The 17,569-nt window shown below is 36.4% G+C and overlaps 1 protein-coding gene across 5 annotated transcripts in view; it reads left to right on the top strand.

Moving 5' to 3' along the window:
- C2H8orf34 (chromosome 2 C8orf34 homolog) overlaps positions 1 to 17,569 on the top strand; it is a 171,912-nt gene that overhangs the window by 101,645 nt on the left and 52,698 nt on the right. For all 5 annotated transcript variants that reach the window (XM_040545856.1, XM_040545855.1, XM_040545858.1 and 2 more), the window contains one exon: positions 14,495 to 14,630. In XM_040545856.1, the coding sequence (XP_040401790.1) occupies positions 14,495 to 14,630 (136 nt within the window). The remainder of the gene's footprint in view (positions 1 to 14,494; positions 14,631 to 17,569) is intronic.

The raw sequence follows: 17,569 nt of genomic DNA on the forward strand, positions 1-17,569 counted from the left end.
GGTGGCCAAGGTTGCGGAGAGTGGTGGCCTCCAGGCAGACGGCTCCGGAGGACCACATCCATCCATGGGGAGAGACAGGGGTGTGAGCACGGCCATCCACAGGGCACGCAGAGCTCTCCTACTCCACCCCTTTAATTTAAGTTAAAATCTTCTAGATTCAGCTATGCATGAGCATCCGCACTTGGACATGTGGTTGACCTCAGAAAGCAGCCCAAGCACCCATGTCCAGCTTGGACGTGCCTGGTCCAGAAGCCCATGGGTGCAGGAGGAAGAAGCAACCAGTGGGGATGGAGGCCAGGGGGAGGCTCTACCAGGAGCAACCAGCCACTGCCTTTGTCCCTTTGCTGCTGCCGGAGCCAACTGAGAGCTCTGTGCAGCCCTGAACTCCTTTACCCCTTCCACTGCCTGTGCTGGGGTCAAAAGGGTGTTTGCACGCACTTCATTAGCACCTGGCTAATTAGGCACCTGCAGCCAGACAGCAGCTTCCAGCAGAAAGCAGAACTGGAGGGCAGCCCCGTAGGGCTAAGAGCAAATGGGCCCAAACTCAGCAAAACACAAAAAAGGGCACATTTTGGGGGTCTTCCCCAGTCATCTCCAGGTGCTGCCCCAGCTCCAGCCCAGCTGCAGCCCATGGGGCCCCAGGGGTTATGGGGCTGGGGCTGAGGACAAGGATGGGAACAGGGATGGGGCTGAGGACATCTGGATGGTTCCCCATTAATGTGTCATGTTGGGGAGGATGAAATTGAGAACAAAGTGTGCAACTGTGGAAGAAACAAAATGTACGGGGCTTGGGGCGAATGTGTGCCAGAGGCAGCCCATACGTAAGAAACTGCTGCTGCCATGGGATCAGCAGAGCACGCTTCCCTCTTGCCCCAAACCAGACTCTCCAGAAAATTTTTGGTAAGTCACTTGGTTCACCTCATGCTTCAGGTCTTTATTTGTAATAGAAGGACTCTCTGTTTCTAAAGCAGGGGGCTTATGAGGAGAAGAGGGTGGCGAAGCAGGAGGGGAGCGGGGGGTGGCGGCCCCCACCCTCCGTTGTGAGGGAGCTGAGGGTAAAAGCAAGGGGAAATGGAAACGTCAGGGTGTGGTTGGACCTCAGGATGCGAGACCTACACCTCCTGCCAGGAATAAAAGTCCCAGGAGAGGAAAGGTTGCTGTTGTGAGGTGTTCGGACTAGAGGGAATGGCCTCAAGTTGCACCAGGGGAGGTTTAGGTTGGAAAATTGGAGACATTTCTTCTCAGAAAGAGCAGTCAGGCATTGGAACGGGTTGCCCAGGGAGGTGGTGGAGTCCCCGTCCCTGGGGGTGTTCAAGGAAAGGTTGGACGTGGTGCTTGAGGACATGGGTTAGTGGGTGACATTGGTGGTAATTTTTCTATGATTCTAGGATTCTGTGATTTTAAACCAGGGTCATGTATGGTTAACTGGTTTTGTATCACTGGACATTGAATTGAAAACATGCTCAGCTATATTTTCAAATCAGCTATTTTCTTTGCCTGTTTGAACCAGTCTATGTCTGAGCAAGGAACCGGAGAAAAGATATTGAAGAATGAGTCTAGGCTGGGCCAATAATCAATGTAGAAAAACAGACAGAACTTTAAAACAGATGAGCTCCCTCACCCAGCTAATTGTGAGCTACACAGGAACTATAGCCAGCACAAGAATGGTAAGTGTTGGTCAGCTGAAATGGGAGAAAGGCAGGCGTGACTCTTTCAGTGCCAGTGCAGACTTAGTTTAGCTTAAACTGATTGTGAAACTGCTTCTTAAATCCTCACTGTCTTGGAACAATAAGCTGAACAGGAAGCACACTTAAAAGAGTTAAATCCTGCCTGCACTGCAGTGAAATAAGTTTGGCCACTGATGGGTGTAAAGCCAAGATTTCACTGGGAGGGAATGTGAAGAGAGATGGTGAGTCACTTTTGGAAGAACACAGAAAAATAAGGATGGAAATGCTTAGCGAAATATTGAGATATCGAGCAGCTGAAGAAGAAATGGAAATTTAATAGGATATGTATGTATATATATGACGGTAGATGCATGAAGTTTATACATTCCTGGACCGAACAGTTGAGGTTCCAATATGCATTTGTGACAGAAAGCAGAGTTCTGAACACAAACAGAAGGGTACATTTATTAGTTTACTCTTTTCTAGGCAACGCTGGCGTAGCCCAAGTTTCTGCTCTTAAAGAAATATTGTATCTTTGAAGTATCTAATAATGAAGGAATAAAATAGAAATGAAGAGAATTACAGTCACTCCGTGCCTTTAATTCTCTTCAGAGAAAGTTAACAGACCTGGGAATTATTAAATATAAATAAATATGCAAATAATAGGATTTTTCAGTTTTGATTTTTAACCAGATGCAAAGAGAGACAAATCCAATTGTGGCTTCAAAAAGGTTTCTCCCCTTATTTTATTAAAAACAGAAGTTATAAAAAGACTTTTTTCTTTTCAGTTCAATGGGAATTAAAACTTGAAAAGATGTTGGAAATGAAACAATAAGAATACAAAATTGTTCTTAAAGGCGTAGTTCTTAATAAAAAAGTGATAGCTACATATTTATTCCGTCCAAGAAAGATAAAGAATATACTTTCCGTTTTTGTCTGCCTTGTTGCAGAATTTTTAAATGTTATTGACTTTTGAATTTTCCTATTTTTGAAACTATAAATGGTACCATTGAAGTACCAAACTAATGTTGCGTGTAATCTTTTCTTGAGTTGTGTCTCTTCTGATGTAAAATTTCATCTTCAAGATTCTTCAGAGAATTAATATATTCTCCAGTAGGCTGTAAAAAGTAACATTCGTATTATATAAAATGTTTATTTATCACTATCATTTATAAGTCATTATTATAAATCAGGATTTATGGCTTATATAAAATGCAAATGTATGACTACTATTTTTATTCTTATATGTAATCTGTTGCCAAGTTGAACTCAACTGAAAACAAGAAACTTTGAGACTGGGAAGATGAGCCGTAGTTACCATGTGCAGGTTTTACAGTTTTTATGTGGTAATGTTCCTCTCATTGCTTGTAGATTTCTGAGCACCTGAAGACAAAACAGCTAGTTTCATCTGCAAAAAGCTGTACAGATGGGTACATGTCCTACACATGGCTTACTGAGCAGCTACCACTCACTGTGGTAGTCCCAATGTATAGCATAAAGAGTAACTGAACATATATTCCCTTTTGTGAGAGTCCTCATTTCTCTCCTACACATGGCAAATACAGTCACTTCTAATTTACTCACAGAATTGTTTCTTCTTGTTCACCTGTTATCCCTCTAAAAGATTACTCCAGCACATCACAGTCAAAAGCTTTTTCTTGATATAGATTACTGTATGTGTTATATATGATACTCATAAGCTGACTGAATGGTTACCATTTTTATATATAAAAAAGGAACTTTATGTATCATTTTATTTATATTTGTGACTCTCAGTGTATATATGACTATAGGCAAATGTGAATTAATGGCTGTGGTGAGGCTATTCCTCTGAATGTCAAGATTTAATTATTCAATCACGGTCACTTGAAAGCAGAAGTACTATAAGTAATGTTTGGGACAAAGGAGACTTGGCAGGGTGTCTTACAACAGTTTGCAGATCTTTTTCTCCATTTGGCTGTACAGAAAGATGCATCTTTTCAGGGGATGTTATCAAATGTGATTCACGCATATTTGGATGTCCTTGGAGAAAAAAGTCTTTTGACATTTTTGAACATTTCTGACAGGAACTCATTTTCCTGCTGTTTTTCAGGAAATGAATAGCAACTGGATTATGTCAGTCACAAGTAATAAGGCTAAATATGTCTTTTTTTTTTTTTTAAATGAATACTCACATACTGTTTTTATGGATACTCATGTTATTCATTAAAAAAAATTGTACTTGGTTTGTTAACTGTTCTAAACGTACATGTACTTACTGGAGACAAAATATTGTTAAGGTCTAGCTGCTGACCACTAGTTATTTTTTTTTCTTTGCGTATCAGTTGTCTATTGATGTGTTTAGAAGTCTTGGTGAGGACGCTCAAATAATGGGTTTGCGTAGGGAGTCAAAGCTCTTTTGTTAGAATGAACTTCAAATTCTATAAACATAGTAATTATACCATGATTGCATTGGCAATCCTGTTTTTGATAGCTTGTTCTTTAGAATTTGTTTTATAGTTTTGGTTTGTTCATATTGGACATAATTTCTAGCTTGTAAATGAGCAATAATAATTTGGCAATATTTCACATTATATTGAATCTTCACATAGATAAATATTTCACAAGCAGATGATACCTGAAACAACATTAAGAATTAGAATAGGAGACTTTCACTGGTGTGTTGAGAAATTGTTAGCTGCTATGGGTGTTTACTCAGGGTGCTTGCTGGAATTGTTATGAGAAGGTCTACGAACTAAGCAGAGCTGCTGCTCAGGTGATAGGGAATAGTAGAAGGTTTTGACAGCTGGGAAAGCTTTTGGCTCTGGACAGTTTTGGAGTAAAGTTATAATAGGCTCACGCTTCTGAAAGGGAACTTTGAGTGTACGTAGTTAATTAAAAATGTCATTTGGGACACACTCAAACAGACAAAGAAAAGGTGACAAGAAGGTAAGACATGGTTTTGATAGCAAGAGATCTTAACCTGCTTCTCACATTCAAGCCTATTTATAAGTTTAATCATAACATATTATATCAGCTTGGTATTACTCAGTTTACTAAGAGAAAACAGACAATGATTACTCAGGAAATGTAATACATGTAATTAAAAAAAGGAAAAATCCAAAACCGTATCTTTAATACAGTAACATACTATTAAGAATCATATATTGAAAATGCATTCCTGAATACATATCTGCATATTCTGATAAAATACCATTTTTGAAAAACATTCGTCTTGAGAGAATCAAAATTGCCCTAAGTTTTCAGGTCCTTAAGATGTCCCGGTGAGTTGCAGATGGGGTATAATTCCATCAGTATTAAAATGATGTCCTCCTTACTTTTATTTCTCATACTTTGAGAAACATATATATATTATATATTTTTTATTATTTTATATATATATATTTGTTCCAGTGCTTTAGTCCTGGAGCAACACGTTGGTATTCTGAATTGTTAGTATAGTTTAAATACCTAATGCTTTTACACTTTAGGGTACAGCTCTAAGAGATGGGCTGAACCTAACAGTGTGGTAGGTTTCTCTCTTTCATTAAAGATGGTGGTTCCAGTTCCTCCACTGTTCCTCCACTCTTGGCTGTATGCTCCTGTCATTTGATTTATATTGACTTGAATGTTTGGATGACCCCTCAGTGTGGCAATGCAGCTCACTGAACCAGGCACAAAAGATTCCAGCAAATAATGGAATATTTTTGCCCTGAATGAGCTTGGAGTGGGGTCAAACAAGAATCAAAGATAGGGAGCAACCATATCAGTGGGAATTGTGGAAAGGGAGGGGAGGATGGAACTGGGACTTTCCCTGTTTCTGGGAGCAAGCTACTGGATTACAGAACTGTACTGTCAGTGACTGCTGGTTAGCACCTTGGAGCTTGACCTCATTTGCCTACCACCTGAGCTAATAGTATTTCAGGGCCAGAGAGCTGTGTTAGTGTGCTTGAAACACATGAATCACCTGGCCCTGTGTGTTGTCCTAAATCTCCTCTTGATGCAATCCTACCTGATTTATTTTTTTGCTTAAGTAGGTCTCTTCCACTCTATATTGTCAAGATGCTTTCAGTTTATACTACTTTATTTATCTATCTATTTATTTATTTTCTGTGTTCCTTCTCTTGGTACAGTTTGCACTGAAAGGTTAACTTCATTTGATTTTTAGGTTATCTATCAGTCAAACTAATGGTAGTTTAGGAATTTAGTATATCTGGTTCTTTCTGAGAAGGAAACGTATTGAGTTAGTCAGTTATCTTCTGTGATATGATATATTCTCTTCTGCTGCCCCCTTTCAGTGTATGGAGATTGTGCTTCCAAAGGTTTTGTTTCCTTCATCCTTGTTTATTTTGTTTTGTTGACTATTTATTTATTTATTTATTTATTTATTTATACATGAGAAATGTTGAGAAATATTTGCTATCTGATGTTGAACAGGCTTTGCATTCTGGAATCTCTGTCTCCCTCTCAGTTGAAAGAATTGCTTTGTATGGTTAACCTGCAGTTTTTATACTCTGCAGGGGATGGCATGCAGTGGCCACCAGGGGATGTGGCTCATAATCTGTTCTACTGCTGTGGACTCCAGAGTTAAACATATCTCAAGATCTACTGGAGTTTCACAGCTCTTACATTAAGCAGCTAAAACCCAAAAGAGAGAATCTTGCAATGTTTTAGATAAATTTCCAGAGTTGGAGTCAATGGCAAATTTCACTTGAGTTCAGTGGAGTCATGATTTAACATTGTATATCTTGAGAAGCAGAATAGTCAGCTGACACTATATGATTCACTTACAAGATGGTTTTATAGTTCTGAAATGAAATTATCTGCAGAAATGTTTGGTTCTAATTCAAATCCAGAAGATAACAGTACTGAGTAAAAGCAAATGTATCTCTATGCTCTGTACTATGATAGTAGGCACAAGCTAACATTACATGAACTAACATGTTGCAGTGATTGATTTATTATTTATGCAGTAATCTTGCATTGCAGTATTCAGTGAAAGTGTAGCAACCACATGTATTATATGTACCACATTTATAGATTATTTTCCACTTCAGCCAGCTTTCTTTCTCGTGTTTCAGTACGGCTGTGCAAGCATTGTAGGAAATCCAAAAGCCTTCTAATTTTCTTTTATCCAAACCAAAAGCATGAGCAAGCATAACCCAACAGTGCACTGAATGGGTAGGTTACACAAAACAGATTTTCAACAGAGTAAGCAGCACTTATACAGCACTCCCAGCCACACAGGTTTTCAGGTAAATAAGTGTTTATTTTTTTATTTTTTTATTTTTTTATTTTTTTAAAGCATACATTCCTCTTCAATAAAACAATTATTAGAAAACCGTGGAGTTTATTTGGAACTATATTACCTGGCTGATCTGTAGGCTCTGGGGGATAGTTTAGACATACCTGCTAGTTTGGCTGCTTGACCCAGCTGAGAAGATAAAATCATATTTAAAATTTTTATTTTACCCTTTCTCAAAAGACAACAGTGGTATGAATCTTAATCAATGAGTGAGGAAGAGCATGCACTGTCAGCTGTGATGCCATTGGTATGTTGATGGTATCCAGCTCAGTGTCTGTTTCTCTGAGCATAGACAGTGCAGTCTTCCAGATGTCCCAGTGTCTGGCCAAAACACAGATAGTGATAGAAAACAGATGGTCTTGTCTCAGGACAAAGCACAGTTGATGCAAGCTGATAGAGGGATGAAGCTGGAAGAAATGGAGCTTCAGTTGTTGGATGCCATCTTATAGTCATTCTTATCTTTGATTCCCAGTTAGCAGAGGTAACAAGAAGGGCATTTATTCATTTGCAGCTAAGCAGAAGTTTGAAGAGCAATAACAAAGATTCACGGTTTGTTTGTTCTAACTTGTTTTCTAACTTATCTAACTTTTTGGTGATCATCTTTGAATTATTGATATGTCTGTCTCAGTTAAGACTATAATGTCTTCCTTAGTGTGTTTCTATATTCATGAACATACTCTGAAAGACAAATATGGTGTATGACTACATTGGAAGTGTGATCATTTTAATTATATATATATATAAGTTGGGGAAAGAAAGATATTTCCACTGTAGTAATCCTTGTGCTAGATAGGCTTATGAAAGAAAGCATACAGATGATGGAGGACTGGCACAGAAATGCTTGTACTAGGGATTTTTTTAAAAAGAAAGCAGTTGGAAGGTCCAGCATAACTAGAAACGTTTGACATAAGTTTATTTGTAGTTTTTATCCTTTGCCTCAACTTTCATTTCAATAAAAAGTGTATGAATTTCCACTGGCCTCTTAACAAGCCAGCTAAACTTAATCCTGCCAAGGGGCTGGTAGAGTAAACTACATGGATGCAAAGAAATATGAATATAGCCCTCAGTGCAAAAATTGGTTCGTACAAAACTAAGTTGTTTTTTAGCATCTTCTCTGGCAGAAAAATCACTATTGTTGGTTTAGCTTTATTGATCTGTACTGTTGAATTAATTAATTATTATTTATCTTAGATAATTGTTTGTTGTTTGTATGATTTTTTACAAAAATGATCAGTTTCATTCAAAATAGATTTAATGAAGGAACACGTAAGCAACAATGTCATGTGAAATTCAGTATTTTGGCTATACGTTAGGGAACATCTGTAGTATATTAACCAAGCCTGCTTGAAAAATATTATGGCTGGCTACTCTGTTAGAAAATAAAAAACAAACTGGAATTAAAAACAAAATGAGACCTTTTAAATATGCATTCCTTTCTTATGTCCTGATATTTTAAATTGATTTTTAAAAAACTTTGATCAAAGAAAATCAACAACAAAAAAAAAGCTGTGCCACAGTAATAGAATAAATCATGTTGATTTTCCTTAAGAATGTAGATTTGGAATGAGGTCTGAATTGCATATTAAAATAAATGTAGTGAGTGCATAAATAAATGACATCAGAAGGGGAACTGATTAGAAGTATTGAAGATTTGCTTTTAATTAAAAAAGTGTTTTTTACTCAAAGCTAAAGTACAAAAAAGAAAAAGTTTGCCGAGGACTAACATTGATAGATTTTCCTTTTGGTACCTTCTGAATTCCAAAATTTCTGGTTATTTTGTGGATTTTTCTAATTGTGACTTTTTGCTGTTGTATTAGGCCAAAGGTGCTTTGCTATTATACCAAAGGTACTATTGTATAATTATTACAATTGAAGTAATATATTATGGAATGTGATATAACAAGTGAAATATTCAAATTTTTATTTTATTGGAAATCTAGAAATAATGACCATGCTCCAATTAATATTAGATTCCCTTTATTGTAGAAATAAAGCACAGTATAGAAACTACCTGATGGTTTGGGCCAGCGTACTTCAAATTGCTATTGGGTGGAGTAACTGTGTTATATGGTCAGTTACTGTTGCTAAGTAGGGGGTAGTTGTTTACAGGGATTATTTGGTGCTGCTAGATCCTTTGTCCTTGGATGCCCAGTAGGGAATGGTAAGTGAGCACAATGCCAATCCTTTTCAACTGTGGACTTTCCCATTTAAATAAAATGATTCTATAATGTTGCATCCAGTGAGTGGTTTGGGCAGCTGGGAGACACAAGACGTTTTCTAAACTTAATTTGCCTGATTTGGAGCAAGGGTCTGAAGTTCAGACACGCTACATCTTAGAAACTCTCTCATCCCCTAAAGCAGTGCTCTGACAGTCTTGCCTGCAAATAATTTGTTTTCTGTAATAAACAAATGTTCCTCCTAGTGAAAAAAGGGAAGATAACTAGGAGATTGAGTCTGTGGGCCAGTTCTTTTTGTATGTGTCTAAGATATTGAAGTGTGCTCTAATGAAAATAGGATAACTTCATCAGAAAAGGCTACCTCATATATTAATTCTAGTCCCAGCTTAAAATAGGAAGATGGAGAAACTGAAGAGAGTTCTCTCTCTCTTGCTGATTAAAAGTGAGAACCCTAACCACTGATCCATTTTCTCTTTCAGGATATATGAAAACAATGTTGCTATCTACAGTACCCATTTTGTTGTTGGTTGGTTGATTTTGACTGTGGGGTAGATTTCTGGTAAATTGGCAAATGATACAGGTTGAGGTGGACGTGCAAATTCAGGGTCTTAGCAGAATCAGATTTTAATTGATTTTGCATGCATTCAACAGTGGAAGCACAAATATTTAGGGAATTTATTGTCAACTTCAGATACTTATAAAGTAAGATGTCTTCAGAAAATTGTGTTCAGGAACCTAAAATTGCTTGTAGGAGTGAAAGTCTTTTGACAGATCTATTTGGGACGATGTTTGCATCAACTGTGGCAAAGGTCTGACTGAGTGAAATTCTGATGTTTTGAAGGTGTTAATGGGAAGACATTAGAAGAAACACCATTGTCTGCTTCATAACCTCAAAGGAATAGATTAGTAAGAGGAAACAAAGTGAAATGTCCTGTAGCTAGTGTATTGCAGAAGATAACTCCATTATTCCTTTGGTTGAAGTAAATGATTAAACATAGCTTTCAGGAGTGGCACATCACACCTTCTAGATTAATGGTTCTCCTCTGTCTTGAAGCTTAAATCCTGCATGTTCCAATAATTCTTTTGGAATTAAGGTGGGATTTTTACTGGGCTCTGTTGCTATTGGTAAGAAAAATTATCCAAAGCAGAGATGATTGGTTATCATAATACAAAACATACAAGTGTGATATGCAAAGCAGCAGAAGTTCCTTGAACACGTGTAGAACTACTACATGAAGTAGATTTTATGTTTACTTATTTATTTTTATGAGAGTACCAGAGCATATTAAGAGTCTGTCCTTTAGCCAACAATTTGTGACAAATCAATGCCATCTATGGGCAATACATCAGTGTCTGTCGTGAAGTAAGAACACTGCCTTGAGAAATTCATTGCTATAGAGAAAAAGCCATTATTTTAGCAGTGCATCAGAATTGACTGGTGGCCTGCAGGAACATAAATCAGGATTCATTATCATATTGCCTCTCACATGAAAACATTTATTGCCTTTCTAAGCATTAGACTGAACAGAAAAACCTTTGGCAGTCGTTATCTCTCTAAAGATGAATCAGGACTTTTTCCAGCTTTGCACCTTATACTTCTTAAATTACTCTTGGGAAATTATGGCATTTAATGATGGAGGAAAGGGGCAAAAATGGCTGAATCATATCAAACAGTGTAGCACAGAACTGTACTATGTGAGCCTTCTGTGCAACTGAACTTATACCAAGGGTTTTGCGCAAGAGCAGCTCTGGCCCTAACATGAAAGGTGTGAGAATCTTGTAGAAACTTGTAAGAGGATTGCACAGCCCCTTATCTCAAGACATTAAACAATCTAGAATGGATTCTAGAATACTTGGCATCACTGCCTCTTTCTTCTCCCCAGCTCCTCCTCCCCAAAATGAAAGGAAATAAATAATTACGAACATCATCCTATTTAAAAATAGTTAACTGATTACTGGGATATGTTCTTGTTTAGCTGAAATAGATACCCTTTTCCCCTTCCCTTTGTTGATGAAACTTGTCTATAAAAAAATCACAAAGAATTTAGCTTAGTGCAGCATTATTATTAATATAGAAAACATCTGGTTCAGTGCTATGCTTTATTATACTTGCAATCTTTATCTCACTTTTAAGCATTTTTGTGTATTGTTATGGCAATGCATGAAGATTGCAGCTCTGTAAATTTATTTTGTTGAATCACTGATTTGAGGGAAAAAATAAAAAGTATTTTTTGTTTGTTTTGTAGTTTTTTGTTTTGTTTTTTTTACGATATAGGACATATTTAATGAAATGCTATAGGACCAATGTTGGGCCTTCGTATGCCGTATTCATACAGAGAATTGCATAGAAATAACATTAAATGGAAGAAATACAGTGCACAGTCTTGCATTGAAATAATACATTTTTATTAGCACAACTGAGACTTAGTCTTATTCTATTTTTCATTTACTCAAACTTCCAGCCTATCACTGTACAATGGTAGGAAAGAATTTCCTAAGGATTTGAGAGTTTTCACAGTATTCCTGTCCTCTGTCACAGAAGCAATCATCAACTTGGCTTTTTTTTTTTATCTCTTTTTCTCAGTGAATTACCTCACTGCTGCTCAATAAAATCACTGAACCGCTCAGCTATATCATCACTAGTTGGTCTAGCAAAGAATACAAAGAGAAAAGATTCAGTGTTCCAGGCGCTGTAACTGAATTGACTTCTCAATGGAATCCTTTTTTTGCTAAGATTGATGCTTTCCATCATTACAGAGAAACATTTGAACCTTTTTTTTTTATTATTCTTAAAATACATTATTGTATTCAGTGTTAGGATTCATTTTAAAACATTCCTATTTAGGAATTCCTCTGCAAAACATGCACCAATTGTTTAACCAAATTGCTTAATTTGTTCTTTATATATGTATAAATATAATATATATATATACTGTTTAATACTAAAATTATTGCATTTTTATTTTATTTTATTTTATTTTATTTTATTTTATTTTATTTTAATTTTCATTAAGGGACTATAATGGATATGGTCAGTCAGGAAGATTGCCAGATGGCATGTAAACTAGCCCACAGCTCAAAAATTCCCATCAAATTTATGGCTGTTGGGAAACAGGCAGCTTCTTGAAGCTCAGTTACTCTAGTGAGAAAGAGCAATATCTACCCTGTAAATCAGAGGCATCCAGAAGAATCTGAAAACATTCAATATTGAGGCAGAAGTGCAGTAATCAAAGTTAAATCAAAGAATGCAGATTTTATTTGGATTTGGAGGATGGAATTATACTTCTTTGATAGGAATATTAATAGGTTTTTGGTGCTTTTTATTTTTTTTAATCTGCACTTTAGCATACAGATTACGTCTATCGGGCTAACAGCATGTGACAATATATCAGTCCTACATAATCATCTGCCAACTTGTCTGTTAGCTACAGCTGTAGGTACATCTGAAATTGAAGTTACTTGCATGAAGTTTCACTTACTTTTCTCTTGAGATAAAAATGTTAAGAATTGCCTAAAAATGTAAAAATGAAATGGTTTTGATATACAGAGTCAAATATAAAAGGTATGATAGAGGGCAGCCTATGTCATTGCTCAATTGAAACAGTCTTAGTCGTCAGAAAGCCAAAAGTTAATCAAGCAGAGAACAGTTGAAAACCTTGTTTAAGGAAATCACATCTGTTCAGGGGGGAAAAAAAATGAGGCAAATGCTTCAATTTCATTTAAACTGTAATCCGTACAGTGGTTTACATCTGTTAAAATATATGGAACTTTTCACACATCTTTAAAACACAATTAAACATTATTTATGTTAATACATAATATGTTCCAAATATGTAATGCCTTCTCTGAAATGACTCGTAGATGATTGATTTTATAATTCTGTATCATATAGCTTTCCAAGTCCTTTGAATGGGTTTATATATAAAATTTTAGATAAAATTTAAAGGAAAAGTTGTGGAAATGGATGCCAGAAAATTCAGTTGGACTGTCAATTTATATCTCCAAGACAAGGAATTTTGGGAGGGGAAGAGCTTTCTTAAGCAGTGGAAGCATCACAGATAAGAACATCTAGTTCAAGCACTTCAGTGAAAAGAAATTAAGTTTAGTCTTGATGTTCTTTCTTTTTATCACCGTGATCAATGGATATTGTTTACTGAAATGGATGTATCCCCAAAAGAGTATGGTTAACATGACATTATCCTGCCAATCTGACCATACCGGTACCACATTATGTATCTATAATGACTATTTGTGTATTTTAAATTCCAATTGAATATAGCTTCTGATTTTAAAATTCTCCATGACATTTCCCCATCTGATTCCAGGATCTAAAGTCTGCCTTTGCACACTTTCTGCTTCACTTGGATCCTTTAACATCTGGTTTCTTTTGTAGACATAAATATATGAAAATGTATATGTATACATTATCTGAAAGATTTTAATTAGATGATAGCACATTAGTCAGTACATGAAATGGTTGGTGCTCATTCAATAGCAGCTAGTCAGTGCTTTGTTTGTTTACTTTTCAGCTAGAACCTAACTGAATTATAAACAATTTTAAATGGTGCTTTACGGATACAGTAGGTATACATAATATGCCTATTTTATATGTTAGTAAAAAATAAACAGATTATGTTAAGAATGTCCTGACTGTAAACCAAGAGACTTCATTTACATTCTAACTCAGCTACACAATTCCAGAATGATCTGGGGCAAACAGTTCTCCAAGAGCCTCAGCTGTCTTCCTGCAAAGCAGGAGTGATTTTACAATAGTATAAAATCTAGTTATTATTATTCGTTGCTGATATATTACAGCAATATGGTAGGTATAAGTACGTGCGTTGTGGTCTCTTTTGGTGTGATATATGTATCTATTTTCCATTTTGGGGAGTTTAGTACTTTTATCTTAGTAATACTGTTTCATTGCCAAGTGAATAGATAACAATAATAATAATAAAAAATCAGAAGAGAATCATACACTCAAAAAAACGAAGTTTTCTCTTGGATGTGGATCCCCATTTCAAATGAAGGTATTGGACAGCATCTCTTGACAAAGCAACTGACAAGTGTGTTTGTTGTCTGTTTTATAAATGAATTTGAAAAATAAAGATTAAAAAATAGGCAGTCTGAAGTGGAAATGCTAGTATTTTTGAACGAACCCCTGTCAATACAACAAGATGCTAATACATATATAAATAAAAATACTCTGAAGTGTTTTTTCCTAGTATTATTCAAATAACTGTGTGTGATTTCTTCCTGATTTTTGAGTAGTTCTATTGTTTAGTGATCCTGCCAAAAACATTCTGCAGGTGCAGAATAAATAACTTTATTGCTACAAAATTTAAGCATATTCTGTTTTGTTGCAGAGGATCTTGATGATCTAAGAATGGAAGGAGTAACAAGTCTGATGTCTTCTGGGAGCAAATTCAATCAAACTAGAAGTGCTCATCCTGCTGAGCCTCAAGCAAAGGTCACGTTGAATATCTGTGCAAGATGTGCCAGGTAAAAAGCAAAAACATATCATGCTACCAATAAATTATTTTCCTCAGGTTTTCAGATATGTATTGTGATGGTGATGACCTCTCCTGTGCTAAGGGGAATAAAAAGAGAAAAAAAAGAAAAAGAAAAAAGAAAAATTACTTAGCTACTGGCTACCCTATAACCTCTGGCATCTGGGTTGGGCAACTTATATTTATGCTTGATATGTCGTATCAACAATGAATCAAAGAACATAGTCTGAGGCCTTACTTCACAGCTTGAAACTATTTTAAGCCTTTCTGTCTCTGAATTTCATTAGTTATTTGAGCTTCTGTGGTTTTTCAAGGGATGAATCAGGGAATTTAAAGGTTCAAATCCAATTTGAAAGCACCTGTATAAATGGAGATTTAGTTGCACAGGTGCAGTCCAGGATTTCAAATAGCTGCTTCTTAGCACTTTATAATCTCATCCTGTTTCACCTCTGAGAAATGATTTAATCAGGCTGAACCCCTTTTGATTTTGACAGCTGGAAATAATTCTCCCATTTACAGTATGGGGGCCAAATAAACAGGTTGGTATTCCTGTAGCCAAGTCAACTTGAGAATGCAACACTAACAGAACCCCTTAAATTTCCAAGATACATTCTTCTATGTAGACAAAAGCTCATTTGGTGAAAGGATTTAAGCCTGTTTAAATGACAAAACTAGCCTTCTCACCCTTCTGTTAATGGTTCAGATTAGCAAGAACAATACAGAGGCATGCCAATTTTATCTGCCTGCCTTTGCCAATGGCTGCTCCATTGTGTAGTTTGAGAGGGGATTAGCTGCTTGTAAATAAAAAGCAACCTGTGGTGAAATTAAGTCAAAAGTTTGGCCATATGCCACCCTACGTTTCTACTTTTTTTTTTTCCACTGTTTTGCTTGTAAATTACTACTTTTAAAAGGCACTTATGTAGAAAGAGGGGCTCCAAAACCTTTTCTGATGGTCTGGGAGCACAACTACAGGCATGCTGAATCACCGGAGCAGTAGCATCTCTTTAGCACTGTCATGGAGCCTTAGAGGAGTTCATTTCCCAGTTTGCCAGAGCAGCAGTGGCAAGATGGCCTTGTAATACCAGGGAGTTTTGCTGTTAGTGGTGTGGCCTTATGCTTTAAGAAAAGAGCAAACACGCTAGTAGTGGGATTCTTCCCAATTCACTAGAAACAAACTGCTTATGTTATAAAATGTTTCCAAACAACTAGATACATGAAAGTATGGCACCTTTTTCCGCTGGCATCAGTTGTCCATGGATTAACGTGTAGAAAGGTAAGGAAAACAGAAATGTTAAGTTTTCGACGTGGTCTTTTGGAACTTATACAAAGTCTTGTATGGATTACTATGAAGGTTAATTAAATTTTAAATTCCCTAAAGTAGCCCCTAACAGCAGGTGTCAAAAATACTATATATCCTCTCAATCCTGCACACCAGGGAACAAAGGGTTGAGCTCTTGAGCCAAACCTAGCAACCTGGCTATTGCTATTGTCCTTTAACTGGCTGTACTATATGACTCTGCAGTCTGAAATATGAGTTGCAAGAAAAAGATCTCATAAAAGTCCCTTTTCTTACTTCAGTTTCATTATGAGAGAATGCAAAGCAGTGCTTTATGTCATCTGTAGAGCTTTATGTCGCTCCCTACCCTGTTTAATGAAGTTAGGGAGGAACTAGATGATACCTACTTGTCTCTGGTTCTTTCCACTCTTGTTGCAGTTCAGCAGATTCTTTAAACTTCTGAAGTATCAAAATATAGACCATCGGATCATTAACATTGGATATTTAAAGAGAGAATTAGGTATTGCTGTTGTATTCAGTTGTGAGGAAACTAGCATTTATTCTTCAAGATGAAGAAATCTATTGATTCTTTTGGAACATTCCATACTACTTACTCATTTTGAGAACACCTTTCCCATCTTCAAGACAGAGCTGTCAGTACAGTTAGCTCTGTCCTGTTGGTACCTCCGTAGTGCATTTGTCCAGTGCTTTCTCACAACAGATGTAGTAGTGCACAGAGAGAACTGCTTGAAGCAAATGGCTTCAGGAACATAAAGATATATTTTTTTTCTGTTTATTCCATGAGAAATTCAGTTTGCTGTTACACTGTGATATAGCCATTGAAAATATCATGTTATAAAACCAGAGCCTGAGCACTTGGGTCACCTCTGTAGAGGTCCCTCAGTGTTGGCATTTATCTCCACTGTTATGTAAAAGCCTAGTATTTATTTTAAGGTCATAATACAGAACATGTTAGTATATTTGTTTTGGAAATGATGTTTTCATTTTCTCATGTCCTCTAAGCAGACTTATGTGCTGTACTATACGTATATTAAAATGTTTGGATTTGATTTTAGGCACATTTTAATACAATTGTAAAACAAGTCAGTATAAGTTGTTGCTATGCATACTTCTAGCTACAATTAAACAGATGTCTTTCCTCTTAATTTTACCCCCTTTTTTCATTGTGTAAACTGATTTGAGATGAATGGACCTATTAATGCCGGCGGGGATTCTGTAGATAATAGGACTTGTCAAATCAGACTACCAAATCATGTTTACTGCAGGTATTTTGGCTGTCTGTAGGAAGAATATGACTTTTTACCTCAAATTTGATTGTCAGAGTTCCAGATGTTAGGAAACATTCTTCTTGGCTCAGACAAAAGTTTAATTTTATTTTTGCATTTGCATAATGCTAGCTCTGTCACCTTGCTGTTGTTTCCTTTCCCTTTTCCCTTTTCCCTTTTCCCTTCTTGTTTCTTGTTTTCTTTTTCTTTTTCTTTTTTCTTTTTCTCTTTCTTTTCTTTTTCTTTTTTAATGCTCCACCCTGATTTTATTGTGCAGGCAAATTACCTTCTATTATACATCCTCCAGAAGTTTCCTCACTTCTTTGGACACTGTGGGTCTCTTCTGAGAGGGATCTAGACAGATGATTG

Source organism: Cygnus olor, chromosome 2 (genome assembly GCF_009769625.2).
Source record: "Cygnus olor isolate bCygOlo1 chromosome 2, bCygOlo1.pri.v2, whole genome shotgun sequence".
NCBI lineage: Eukaryota > Metazoa > Chordata > Aves > Anseriformes > Anatidae > Cygnus > Cygnus olor.